The sequence below is a fragment of the Manis javanica genome, chromosome 8 (genome assembly GCF_040802235.1).
Source record: "Manis javanica isolate MJ-LG chromosome 8, MJ_LKY, whole genome shotgun sequence".
NCBI classification, from domain to species: domain Eukaryota; kingdom Metazoa; phylum Chordata; class Mammalia; order Pholidota; family Manidae; genus Manis; species Manis javanica.
Window position 1 is genome coordinate 15407237 of NC_133163.1, and position 13444 is coordinate 15420680.

The window sequence follows — 13444 nt, forward strand, 5'->3', positions numbered from 1 at the left end:
GATTGGTATTTCCTCCAAAATAGAAAATAGTTTGTTAGACTCAATTAGGCTCAAATCAGTAATTAGACTCAAGATCAGTAGTCAGCTTTTTTTTTTTGAAGAAACCCTATTATTACCATTTTTATCTTATTGGGTCTTTCTCTGCTTTTCTATAGCTCACACCACTCAGTTTACTCAACCAGGGTGGTATTACCTGAAGACAGTTGGCCATTTAGAGAAAGGAGGAAGCTACGTAGCTCTTACTGATGGCTTAGGTAACCTCACCATCATCATTGAAACTATGGTAATTCTTGTTGTTTTAACTCATTTTGGCAGTATTGGAAAAACACCATAAAGCACAACTGAACACTTTAAAAAGACAGCTCTGTTTCTGAATAATTGATATATGATAAACACCATGTAAAGGGGAAAAACCTTTTTTCTGTATCTATGTAGATTTAGTAGCTGGGGCCCCAGAAATTAAACTGGCAAAAGAAGGATTCACAGGAGAAAGGAAAACAGAATTTATTGGTATGTGTGATGCACATGCATGTGGGGGAAACTGAAAAGTAACTCAGAGGGGTGGTTAGAATTTGAGTTCATATACCTAGCTTACCAGGTAATAGGGAGAGGGAGAAAGGGCACTTATGGGAAAATAAATGACTTTTTGGAAAGAAAAATGGGTTTCAGGAGAACAAATAGATAAGATAATTTATGATAATATTTGTCTACTAGTATGAGTGGTCTTTCCATCTTCAGGGCCATAAAACTCCCCTGGAGAAAGGATTTGGGATCACCTTTGTTCCCATTCTTCCTTTCTGAGAGTAGTTGCACCCAGAAGAAGAATTTATGGCAGTCTTATTTCCCAGATCTTGTTGCTTTTAGTCAGATAATTGAACTCAGAAAAGACTTTTTCTGCATCTGTTGAATCTTGTATGTCTTGAACTTAAAATAATCTTTATACCAAAGTGACATTTTGTGGAGGCATATTCTGATTCCCTTCAAACACATACTTAAAGTGCACCATTTCGTAAGTTTAACAGGTATATGCCCCATAAACCATCATCACAATTGTTGGTTGAAATCAATATGACTATTATATTAAGAAAGAGATTACTGAGAATCTTACTGAGGACCATGACCCAGATCATGAGAGTTCTAAGTGAATGCTCAGTAGCTCTTTGGAGAAAGCTTACATGCATTTTATAGCAGGGGATATGTGTAGGAAAGGGTTTGCATTAATCTGTAGGTCAAGCAGTGTGTCAAGGATATATTTGGTTAGTCTCCTAAAAGAATAAACTGTGTATATTCTGATGCTGTCTATGTGTGAAAGGAGGAAAGGTTTAGAATTGTTACTCATTCTCCTACAGAATTCTACTAAGGACATGAGAAGCAGGCCCCCATTCAGTTTGTTGTCTTTGAACATTCAAGGCCATTTCTCTTCTCAGCCATGAGTGAGGGCTGTGCTAATCTTTCTTACTCAGGAAGAATGGCTGTACGGCATCTTCACAGCAGAACGTGAGTTGTTCTGGCTGACTTAAGGCCTCTACAGCTTGCATAGCTCTCCTGGCCTGTAAGATCACCATGGGGAGCATAAAAATTTCATTTTATTTTACACAATCAAGATACTGAATGTATCCATCACCACCCCCAAGAGTACTTGTGTCCTATGTCTTCTACTAACAAATTTTCTTATTTTTTAATTTATGTGGAAATTTCTTCATTTTGCTTTTGTTCTTTGAAAGATAATTTGGCTGGATATACGATTATTGGTTGACGCTTTTTCCATTGAATGTGTTCTCTTCCATTGTTTCTGATGAGAAGTCAACTATTAATCTTACTGAGTTTCCCTTCTAAGTGGTAAGTCAGTTTTCTCTTGCGGTTTTTAAGATTTTCTTCTTGTCTTTGACTTTTAGCATTTTTACTAGATATCTCTGTGTATATCTCTTGGCATTTGTTGGAGTTTGTTAAGCTTCCTGGATCTGTACAGTGTTTTTCATCAAATTTGGGAAGTCTTCAGCTATTATTGCTTCAATATTTTTTCTGTTCCTTTCTCTCTCTTCTACTGTCCCATTGAACATACATATGTCAGTATACTTAATAATCTCCCACATTTCTCTGAGTTTCTGTTCCTTTTTCTTCACTTTGTTTTTCTCTCTGTTCTTCAGATGGCACCATCTTTCTACATCAGTCTGTTTTCAAATTCTTTACTTCCGCAAGTTCAAATCTGCTGTTGACCCCCCGCACCCAGTGAATCATTCATTTTAGTTGTTACATTATTAATTTCAGAATTTCCATTTAGCACTTTAAAAATTTTCTATCACTTCATTGACATTGTCTACTTGATGAGACATTGTAATTACACCTTCCTTTACATTCCTTATTTAAGCCTTGTTTCCTTTAGTTATTTAAACATATTTATATTGGCTACTCTGATATCTTTGTTAAATCCATAATCTAGTTGCTCTCATAGGCAGTTTCTGTATTGGTCACACTTTTTGATTTTTTGAATGTTTCACAATTTCATGTTGAAAGCCAGACCTTTTATATAATATATCGTATCAACTCTGAGTACTGGTCCCCTCCCGCTCTGGGGTTTGTGGTAGCATGCTTGCTTGTTTGTCTTGTGATTGTCTGGAGTATTTTAGTGAGGTTTATTTCCCCCTGTGCTGTGAAAAGCCTCAGTGTTGTTTCTTAGAAGGTGAAGCTTTGGACACATGTGGCTTCTTAGAGGGTACAGCTTTGTACAATCACCCTGGGCCGACTGAAGTCTTCCCAAGGTCCTCTTTGTCTCTTTCCTTTGTCACACCTCTCTGTTAGTTGCTTCACTAATTGCTGGTGGATTGCCCTGTTTTTTCCAACAGTGCCCAAGGGCTTAAGTTGCTCCACAACCTGGACCCAATTAAGTTCCAGCTTATTAGCAGAGGTCTATTTTGAGGTTAGTGTTTTAGGTTTATTCTGACGTCCAGAGGGTTTTTCTTGGCTGTGTCTCTTTGTGGTTCTCCATGGCAAACTAGTTGGGCTGTTTAGCTTATGTGTCAAAGGAAGCTACCGCACTCTTCTTATTTGCTTCCCACAAAACTTCTGTTATTTCTGAGTGCTCTTAGTCTTCAATGTATCCATGCTCTGCAATTAATTCCTTTGGGGAGACTATCTGAGCTTTCAGTTTTATGTTCTGTCTCTTTCCCTGAACAAAAATCCCTGAGCCAACACTTGAAACTAGGAGTTAGGACAAAGGTGTGTTTCTCTCTTCATGACTGCTGGTTTAGGAGCAGGGTACACGGTAGATATTTGGGAACTCAATATTCTCAGTGTGCCTTGCACAAGATGAGCCCCTGAATGGGAGCTGGGCAGTGGGAAGGAGCCCCCCAGCCTCTAGGCCACACTCAGTGTTATTTAGCCTTTGTACCCAGTAGCTGAGGGGAGGGGGTATTAGAAATGCAGACATCCTACTTCTCCCAGAAAGATACTATAGCCTTCAACTGGTAGCCTGTGGGGAGGGAGCCCTGTGGCTTCAAACCCTTGGCATGGAATTTATGTCACTCTGGGCTAAGAGAAAAAGGGTCATGGTTTAAATGTGACAGACTTGCTGGCCTTACTGAGTTTTAGTAGATTTTCTGGAATAAATGTTTATTTGTTATGTGCCCCTAGGGCGAGCCTTTGATTTTTCTTTAAATAATTTTTACCAGTTTTGCTAGGAGCAGGCTCATGGAGCTCTTCACATTGCCATTCTGGAAGTAGAACTCTCCTTCAGTTCCTTAGATGTGGTTTTCTTTAGTTCTTTTTTTCATTGAAGTATGTATAGTTGTATACTTGATACACACTCTTATATTGGTTTCAAGTATACAACACAGTGGTTAAACAGTTACACGCATTATTAAATCCTCACTCCAACTAGAACCTTTACTATCTGTCAACATAGGAAGATGTTACAGAGTCACTGCCTATATGCTCCATGCCGCACTTCCATCCCTGTGACCAACTTATACTATGATTGAGAATTTTTGTTCCCCTTTATTCCTCTCACTCTCCCTGCTCACCCACCTCAACCCTTTCGGAAACCACCAGTCACTTCTCAGTGTCTATGAGACTACTGCTATTTTGTTCATTTTGTTTTGTTTTGTTTTTAGATTTCACAAATAAGTGAAATCATATGATATTTTTCTTTCTCCACCTGGCTTATTTACTTAACCTAATACCCTGCAAGTGCATCCATGTTGTCATAAATGGCAGGATTTCTTTCTTTTCTATGGCTGAATAATACTCTAATGTGTATATGTACCACCTCTTCTTTATCTATTTATCTGTTGATAATTTGATTGCTTCCATATCTTAGCTATTGTAAATAATGCAGCAATAAACATAAAGGTGCATATATCTTTTCAAATCAGGATTTTGCTTTCTTAAGGTAAATTCGTAGAAGTGGAATTATTGGGTGCATGGTATTCCTAATTTGAATTCCTAATTTGAATTTTTATATCTATACTACTTTTCATAGTGGCTGCACCAGTTTACCTTCCCACCAGCAGTGTAGGAGGTTTCCCTTTTCTCTGCATTCTTGCCAACACTTGTTAGTTCTTTTCTTTTGGATAGTGGCTATTCCGACTGGTGTGATGCAATATCTCATTGTGGTTTTTATTTGCATTTCCCTGATGGATAGTGATGTGTAGCATCTTTTCCTGTTGGCCATCTTTATTTCTTCTTTGTAATAATGTCTGTTCCACCCATTTTTAAATTTTTATTTCTATTTTTTTTGGTGTTGAGTCATTTGAGTTCTTTATAAATTTTGTACGGTAACCCCTTATTGTATAAATCATTCATAAATACATTCTCTTATACTCTAGGTTGCCTTTTGTTCTGTTTTTGGTGTCCTTTGCTATACAGAAGATTTTTAGTTTGATACAGTCCCACTTGTTCATGTTGATTTTGATTCCTTTGCTTAAGTAGATGTGTCCAGGAAAAAACTGCTCATGCTTTTGTTCAAGAGATTTTTGCCTATCTAAAAATTTTATGATTTCATGTCCCGTATTTGGGTCTTTAATCCATTTCAAGTGTATTTTTGTGTTTGGAGTTAGACAGTAATCCAGTTTCATTCTTTTGCATGTAGCTGTCCAGTTTTCCTAACACCAGTTGTTGAAGAGGCTGTATTTTCCCCACTGTATAGTCAAGGTTCCTTTACCACGTACTGATTGACCATATATACATGGGTTTATATTTGGGCTTTCTATTCTGGTCCATTGATGTATGGTCATGTCCTTTTGCCAGTACCATAGCTATGTAGTAGAACTTGAAGTCAGGGAGTCTAATACTCCTAGCTTTATTCTTTCTTGGGGTTGCTTTAGCTATTCAGGGTCTTTGATGGTTCCATATGAATTTTAGGATTCTTTGCTGTAGTTCATTGTAGAATGCCATTGACATTTGATAGAGATTGTATTAAATATGTAAGTTAAATTTCTTTGGGCAGAATGGCCATTTTGATAATATTAATTCCTCCTATCCACGAGCATGGGACAGAGGTCCATTTATTTGTGTCTTTTTAAATTTCTCTTATCAGTGTCTTATAATTTTTAGAGTGCAGGTATTTTACCTCTTTGGTTAGGTTTATTTCTAGGTATTTTATTCTTTTTGATGCAATTGTAAATGGAATTGTTTTCCTGATTTCTCTTTCTGCTAGTTCATTGTTAGTACATGGGAATGCAGCAGATTTCTGTGTATTAATTTTATATCCTGCAACTTTGCTGAATCCATTTATTAGTTCTAATAATTTTTTTAGTAGAATCTTTAGGGTTTTCTATGTAATATCATGTCATCTGCAAATAGTGACAGTTTAACTTCATCCTTACCAATTTGGATGCCTTTTATCTTTTTGTCTTGTTTTATTGCTGTGGCTACAACCTCCCATACTATGTTGAATAAAAGTGGTGAGAGTGGACATCCTTGTCTTGTTTTTGATCTTAGAGGAAAAGCTTTCATCTTTTTTGCCATTAAGGATGATGTTAGCTGTGGGTTTGTCATATATGGCTTTTGTTATGTTGAGGTAAATTCCCTCTATATCCATATTGTTGAGAAATTTTTTTATCATGAATGTATGTTGAATTTTGTCAAATGTTTTTCAGCATCTATTGAGATGATCATGTGGTTTTTGTCCTTCCTTTTTTTTAATGTGGTTTATCACATTGATATATGAATATTGTACCATCCTTGAAACCCTGGACTAAATCCCACTTGGTCATGATGGATGATCCTTTTGATGTATTTTTGAATTTGGCTTGCTAACATTTTGTTGAGAATTTTTGCATTTATGTTCATCAGGGATATTGGTCTAAAATTTTCTTTTTTTGTAGTGTCTTTGTCTGGCTTTGTTATTAGAATGATGTTAGCCTCATAGAGTGAATTTGGAAGTATTCCCTCCTTTTCTACTTTTTGGAATACTTTGAGAAGGATAGGCATAAGCTCGTCTTTAAATGTTTGGTAGAATTCAGCTGTGAACCCATCTGGACCTGGAATATTTTGGGGAGTTTTTTGATTACCAATTCAATTTTTTTACTAGTAATTGGTCTATTCAGATTTTCTCTATCTTCCTCAGTCAGTTTTGGAATGTTGTACTTTTATAGGAATTTGTGCATTTCTTCTAGGTTGCTCAATTTATTGGCATATAATTTTTCATGGAATTATCTAATAATTCTTTGTATTTCTTTGGTGTCAGTTGTGACTCTTCCTTTTTCTTTTCTGATTTTATTTATTTGTGTCCTCTCTCTTTTTTTCTTGATAAGTGTGGCTAGGGGTTTGTCCATTTTTTAAAATCCTCTCAAAGAACCACACCTTGTTTTCATTGATTTTTTCTGTTGTTTTATTCATTATTTTATTTGTTTATGTTCTGATCTTTATTAGTCCCTCCTTCTACTAACTTTGGCTTTCATTTATTTTTCTTTTTCTAATTTCTTTAGTTGTGAGTTTAGACTGTTTATTTTGGATTGTGGTTGCTTCTTGAGGTAAGCCTGTATTGCTATGTACTTTTCTCCTAGAACAGCTTTTGCAGTGTCCCACAAATTTTGAATTGTCGTAATCTTTTTCTTTTGTCTCCATGTATTGCTTGATTTCTACTTGGAGTTGTTCATTGATTCATTGATTATTTAGAAGCGTGTTGTTTAGCCTCCATGTGTTTGTGTTTTTTGTTTTGTTTTTTTTATATAGTTTATTTCTAGTTTCATACTATTGTCTGAGAAGTTGCTTGATACAATTTCAGCTTTTGAGTTTATTGAGACTCTTCTTTTGGTCTAGTATGTGATCTCTTCTGGAGAATATCCCATGTACACTTGAGAAAAATGTGTATCCTGCTGCTTCTGGGTGGAATGATATGTGGATATCTGTTAAGTCCATCTTATCTCATGCGTTGTTCAGTGCCTCTGTTTATTTATTTTCTGTCTGAATAATCTGTCCATTGATCTAAGTGGTGTTCAAGTCCGATTGAGTTGCAGTCAATTTCTCCCTTTAGTTCTGATAGTATTTGTTTTACATATTTAGGTGTTCTTATGTTGGGTACATAGATACTTATAATTGTTATCTCCTCTTGTTGGACCTGACCACTTTATCATTATATAATGTCTTTTTTTTGTCTCACTACTTTCTTTATTTTGAAGTCTGTTTTGTCTGATAGAAGTAGCACTGCTCCTTTTTTCTCCTTATTATTTTCATAAAGTATATTTTCCCATGCCTTCACTTTCAGTCTGTGTCTCTCTTTAGGTCTGAAATGTGTCTCTTCTAGGAAGCCTATGATCTTGTTCCTTTATCCATTCTGCCACCCTCTGTCTTTTGATTGGTGCATTCAGTCCATTTATATTTAAAGTAGTTATTGATAGTATGTATTTATTGCCATTTTATTAAAAGTTTTCTGTTTTTTTTTTAAGTTCCTCTCTGTTACTTTCTTCTTGTCATATCTTCTCTTGTTTTTCTGATGTTTTCCTTTAGTGTTGTGATTGGATTTCTCTTTAAAAAATTTTTTTTGGTGTGTCTGTTACAGGTTTTACGTTTGTGGTTACCATATGGTTCATGGATGGTTTCCTAAATATACAACAGTTTGTATTAAGTTGATGGTTGCTCTATTTCAAACACAATCTAAAAGTACTTCTTTTTTATTCTTCTTTCTCCCCCACACATTTAATTATTATATGTCTTGGTGTTATCTTCCTGGGGTTCTTTTTGTTAGGGGCTCTCTGAGCTTCCAGGACCTAGGTGTCTGTTTCCTTCCCCAGATTGGAGAATTCCTTTGCAATTATTTCTTCAAAGAGACTTTGTACCCCTTTATCTTTCTCTTCTCCTCCTGGTACCCCTATTATGCAAATATTGTTTCATTGTTGTCACACAGCTGTTCTAGCATCCTCTCATTTCTAGAGATTCTTTTTTCTCTCTGTTCCTCAGCTTTGTTGTGTTGCTACCCTTTAATTTCCATCTCATGGACTGTCTCCTCTACTTGCAGCAATCTCTTATTCATTCCCTCCATTGTATGTTTCACTTCAGTTACTGTATTTTTCAGCTCTGAGTGGCTCTTTTTCAGCTCTTCTGCCTCTTTTTTGAAGTCCTCCCTGAGCTCCCTGAGATCTTTAATATTTTTCTGCAGATCAGTGAGCATACTTACAAGTGTTATGTTGATATCTTTATCATGAAGATTGGTGATCTCCATTTCATTTAGCCCTCTTTCTAGTGTCTTATCCTGTAGTTTATTTGGAACATATTCCTCTGCCCCCACATTTTGTCAGGGTTTCTGTGTTTCTCCCTTTGTATTAGATGGGTCTGCTGTGCTTCCTGGTCTAGAGAGTAATGGCTTTATGAAGAAGGCATCCTGTGGTGCCCAGAAGCTCAGGACTCTTTACTCACCAGTGCCTGGTTCTCCTTTGCAGAGGAGCTCCCGTTGCTGTTGGTGGGCTATGGGCAGGGAGACCTTTCTACCTGTCTGTCAACAGTAGCTGATGTTAGTCCCTGGCTGCTCACCTCAACCGGCCCATTGTGAGCTGAGCATCAGTGCTTGTGCTGGGTCTGTCATGGGCAGGGCCACCCTCTGCCTGCCCTGCAGTGATGGCAGTGCTGCTGGGCTGGCAGGGTGGGTGGGACAGGTACTCAGGTGAGTGTGGCATGGGTCTGGGCCATGAGGATGAAATAGCAATTGGAGCTGGCTCCTGCAGGTGCTTCTCTAATTGGGCTGAGACAGGCCTAGAAAACTGGGAAATCCTCCCTCTGCCTGCAGGGTGGCAAGGTCTGATACTTCTGGGCGGAGCAGGAAGGTGCGCTCACAGTGCACAGGGAAGCATGTCATGGCTGAGCCACTAACCTTTGAGGCTTCTGTGACTGCCCAACCAGTGGCTGAGGGAAGGCTGGGGAGCTGTCTACCTGCCCTTTCCCCTGCCAGGAGAGCTCAGTCCTGCCCTCACCTCTCTGGAATCCTTTCCACTGCTGGTAAATCTTTCAAACTTCTGCTTCTGTCTTGGGTCTCAGTGGGACTGACAGAGCATACCTTCCCTCCACAAGCAGCTGAAGCCTCAGCCTCCATCTCTCCCTTGTGTCCAGCCTTGTTAATCACCAAAGCCTAGTGCAATATGGACTTGTGTTCCCAGAGCAGATCTCCAGGGCCAGATGTGCAGAGTTCCTGACACTTATCCTCTCCCTGCTTCCTCCACTTGTGGTCTGGGGTGGGGGAAGGGCTTGGGTTCTGACTGATTGCAGCTTTGCCACTTCACCCTGTGTGGTCTTTTCTCTTCTTCACCGGTTGTAGATGGTCTGTTCTGCATTCTTCAGGTAATTTTCAGGGTTAGTTGCATTTGCTGTAGTTGCTTCCTTGGTGTGTGTATTGGTGATTTGCAACCTTGCCCTCCTATTCTGACATCTTTTTTGAAACGTTCTTTTGTTCTTTGAACATCTTTAAGCACCTGATTTAATGTCTTTGTCTAGTAAGTCTAATGTCTAATATATAATGTCTGGGCTTTTTCAGATAGTTTCTGTTGATGACTTTTTTCCCCATCTATGGACCATTCTTTCCTGTTTCTTTGCAAATCTTATAATTATTTGTTGAAAACTAGTCATATTACATATGTGATGCAGCAACTCTAGAGTTCAGATTTTCTTCAGTCTGTAGCATTTGTATTTGTTCTTTGTTGCTTATTTGATTAGTGAATTTCCTCAATGAGTTCTATAAAATTTATAAGCTTTATCATGTATTACAACTGAAGCCTCTGCTTAGGTAATGGTCAGCTCATGATTGCGCAGAGGTTACCTTAGCTTGAGGACCCTGACCTGTGTTGATGGGTTTTGTGTACATGTGGGGCATGATTTTTACAACTCTGACTTAGCTTTTACTTCCTATTTGAGTTATACTTTAATTCAAGTCTTGAATTTCCCAGTAAAGCCATCTGAGGCTACAGTTTTCTTTGTGGTAATATTTTTAACTATAATTTCAACTTCCTTTACAGATACAGAGCTATTCAGTTTGTCCATTTCTTCAGTGAGCTTTGGGTTTTTGTGTCTTTCAAGAAATTTTTCCATTTCATTCAAGTTGTTTAACTTTCAGGCATTAAGTTATTGATGGTACTCCCTAGTAGTCTTTTAATATCTGTATAATCTGTAGTGATATCACCTTTCTTACTGATGGTAATGATAATTTGTATTTTCTTTTTGTCCTGATTTCCTGATGAGTGTAGATGGAAAGTTATTAGTTTTATTGATTTTCTCAAAGAATCAGCTTTTGATTTCTTGATTATTCTCTTCTGTTTTTCTGGGTTTTGTTTAATTGAGCTCTTCTTTGATCTTTATTATTGTCTTTGTTCTGCTTAGTTGGTTTTAATTTGCTCTTTTCATAGTATATTAAGGTAGAAGCTGAAGTCTCAAATCCTTTCTTTTTCTAATCGAGGTGTTTGGTGCTAAATTTCTCCTGTGTAGTTATTTAGGGGCTCCCACAAATACTGATATGTGTGTTTTTTATTTTTATACAGCTCAAATTTTTTTCCAATTTCCATTTTTATTTTAGTTTTTTCTTTGAGCCGTAGATTATTTATAAATTTGTTAGTTTCTAGTTAATTTGTAATTTTTTAGAGATTTTTCTGTTATTTATTTCTGCTTTAAATTCCATTGTCAGAGAGCATACTTTGTGTAACTTAAATCTTTTTGAATTTATTGAGACTTCTTTTATGGCAAAGAATATGGTGTACCTTGGGAAATGGTCCTTGTGTTTGAAAAGAATGTGCATTTTGCTGTTGCTGGGTGAAGTGATTTATAGATGACAATCCAGGTAGTGTTGTTCAAATTATCTGTATTCTTGTTGATTTTCCTGTTTAGTTGTATCTCAATTACTGAGAGTGAGGTATTGAAATCTCTAATTATAATTGTGATTGTCCATGAAGCCTGGCTGAGAACCTTGTACTGTAAGTGCTGTGTGATTGTTGAATCCTCTAAAATTAGGATTATATCTCACACTTATTTTGATTCTAGTGCATAATAGTGTCAAGTAAAGAAAGTTGTGTTGACAGTGCGATTTGTTATATATATTTAGTTGATTTTAGTTATGTATTTGAAGGCTATATTTAGTGAGAGTCCTTTTCAGTGAACATATCACAAGTGTTTGCTTTTTGTATTTTACTTGGAAATCACTTAAAAAAGTGATTTTTATAAGTGTGTGTGCCATAGATGACTCTGGGATTTAGTCATAAATTTGAAGTTTTATTCAGCCAGAATGCCACTGAGCTTTATTTTGATGAGACACAGATAATACACATTCAATAAAAGTGACACACAAAAAAATCTTTAAAAATGTGAAGTAAATTTATACTTCTCACCTAGTGGGTGCCATTTCTGTTAGTCTTGGGTTGTTAAATGTTTAACTACTTTTTCCTAAGGTGGCTTGTATGTTATTTGCATAACTTATGTTATTTTCTTTTTTTCCCCTCAGAGCCATAAACATTCTGTATGTATACGGCCACCTCTTCCTTATTTCAGTGTGTCTCACCAATTTGCTACCTTCGTTCTTAAGGGTTCTTTTGTAAGTAAATATGTGGGCCTTTTATTTTGGTTTTGATTAAAGAATTTGTATATTTTATCATGGGCCAGCAATTCTTAAGTGAGGTTTTATGTTAGGGGCTAATAAGAGTTTGCATATGAATGGATAAGTGCTCTGGCATCTTCCCTCTGCTGCCAGGATTTAGTTAAACTATACAGGAGCCACTAGGAGGTAAAGCTTTCTGTGGCTTTAAAGAACACTTAACAAAAGTCACTTGCAAGAAAGTTGTTCTTTTTGGTAGTAACAACAATTGTGTAGTCTAGGGAACTTTTGAGCATTGACCTTTACAGTACTCTGTATATATTAAAAAAGGCACCAGACTCTTGTTATTTCTGCCTTTTTAGATTTGAAACAGATAATAGTGTGCCTTTCTGACTACTGATTGTATAATACTTGTTTTTTACTACCAGACTATTCTTAAAAAGCATTTTATACAGGTATAATAATGAGTATTTTTGAAGCAGAGGCACTAAAATCTTCTCATTTACCAAAAGTTTATAGTATTTATAGGAAATACACTATTTGCTTGAATAGTGTCTTCCTATTTTCAAAATGTTATTATTTAAAATTTGAGGTGGGTCTTTTGGTAAATAGAGTACATGATGTCATTGGTTCATTCTTGCTGGTGCTAATTTTGGAAATCCCCCAAGAGGGTATGATGAGTCACTCAGCTATGCATTTTTTTGTGTGTGTTTTGTCCTCAGAGTGAAATACCAGAGCTACATGTGTGGTATACCAAGCTTGGAAAACCATCTCAGCGACATCTTTTTAAACAATTGGATTCTCTATGGGTAGTTTTATAAAATACACTCCTATATTTTGAGCCTTGTGACAGTAAAAGGGAACAGAAATATGATCAATGAATTAAGAAGTTTTAATTTTATATTTGATTTTATGGCTGAGGCATAATAGAGAGAAAGTTGTCCCCAACTGGTTTGAAAAATAGAAATCCTCTTCAAGCAGTAAGAAGTCTATATTTATAGGTGTGTTTGTTTTTTAGGTATTTAGTTTGTCTTGATGAATGGTACCACCAGCACTTGGCTGCCCAAGTCAGTAATTAGTCTCACTTGAGTCTTTCTCACTCACCCTTTATGTAGGACCAGTGATCAAGCATAGACGATTCTGTCAGGCACGGATTTCTCTCACCCATTCCTCATTCTCCATTCCGCTGCCGCTGCTCGTTTCAGTTCCTCATTACCTCTCTCCTGGGTTGCAGAGGCTACCTTCTTTTTCCCAGCCTTCAGCCTGACTCCCTCCAGGTCACCCAGTGCACTGCTACTGTGGTATATCTAGACGCAGATCTGAGCGTGGTCGCTCCACCGCTCAAAGCACCTCTGAGTTTTCCTGTGAGTTCCCATCCCTTAGTGTAGTACAGGACCTTTGTTATCACCTTAAAGGAGTAGAAGACGGCTTTCCTTTTTGTAT

The 13444-nt window shown here is 37.0% G+C and overlaps 1 protein-coding gene across 6 annotated transcripts in view; it reads left to right on the top strand.

Moving 5' to 3' along the window:
• GALC (galactosylceramidase) overlaps positions 1–13444 on the top strand; it is a 68242-nt gene that overhangs the window by 38391 nt on the left and 16407 nt on the right. For all 6 annotated transcript variants that reach the window (XM_073242013.1, XM_036991531.2, XM_073242015.1 and 3 more), the window contains 3 exons: positions 156–283; positions 11912–12001; positions 12724–12810. In XM_073242013.1, coding sequence (XP_073098114.1) covers positions 156–283; positions 11912–12001; positions 12724–12810 — 305 coding nt within the window. The remainder of the gene's footprint in view (positions 1–155; positions 284–11911; positions 12002–12723; positions 12811–13444) is intronic.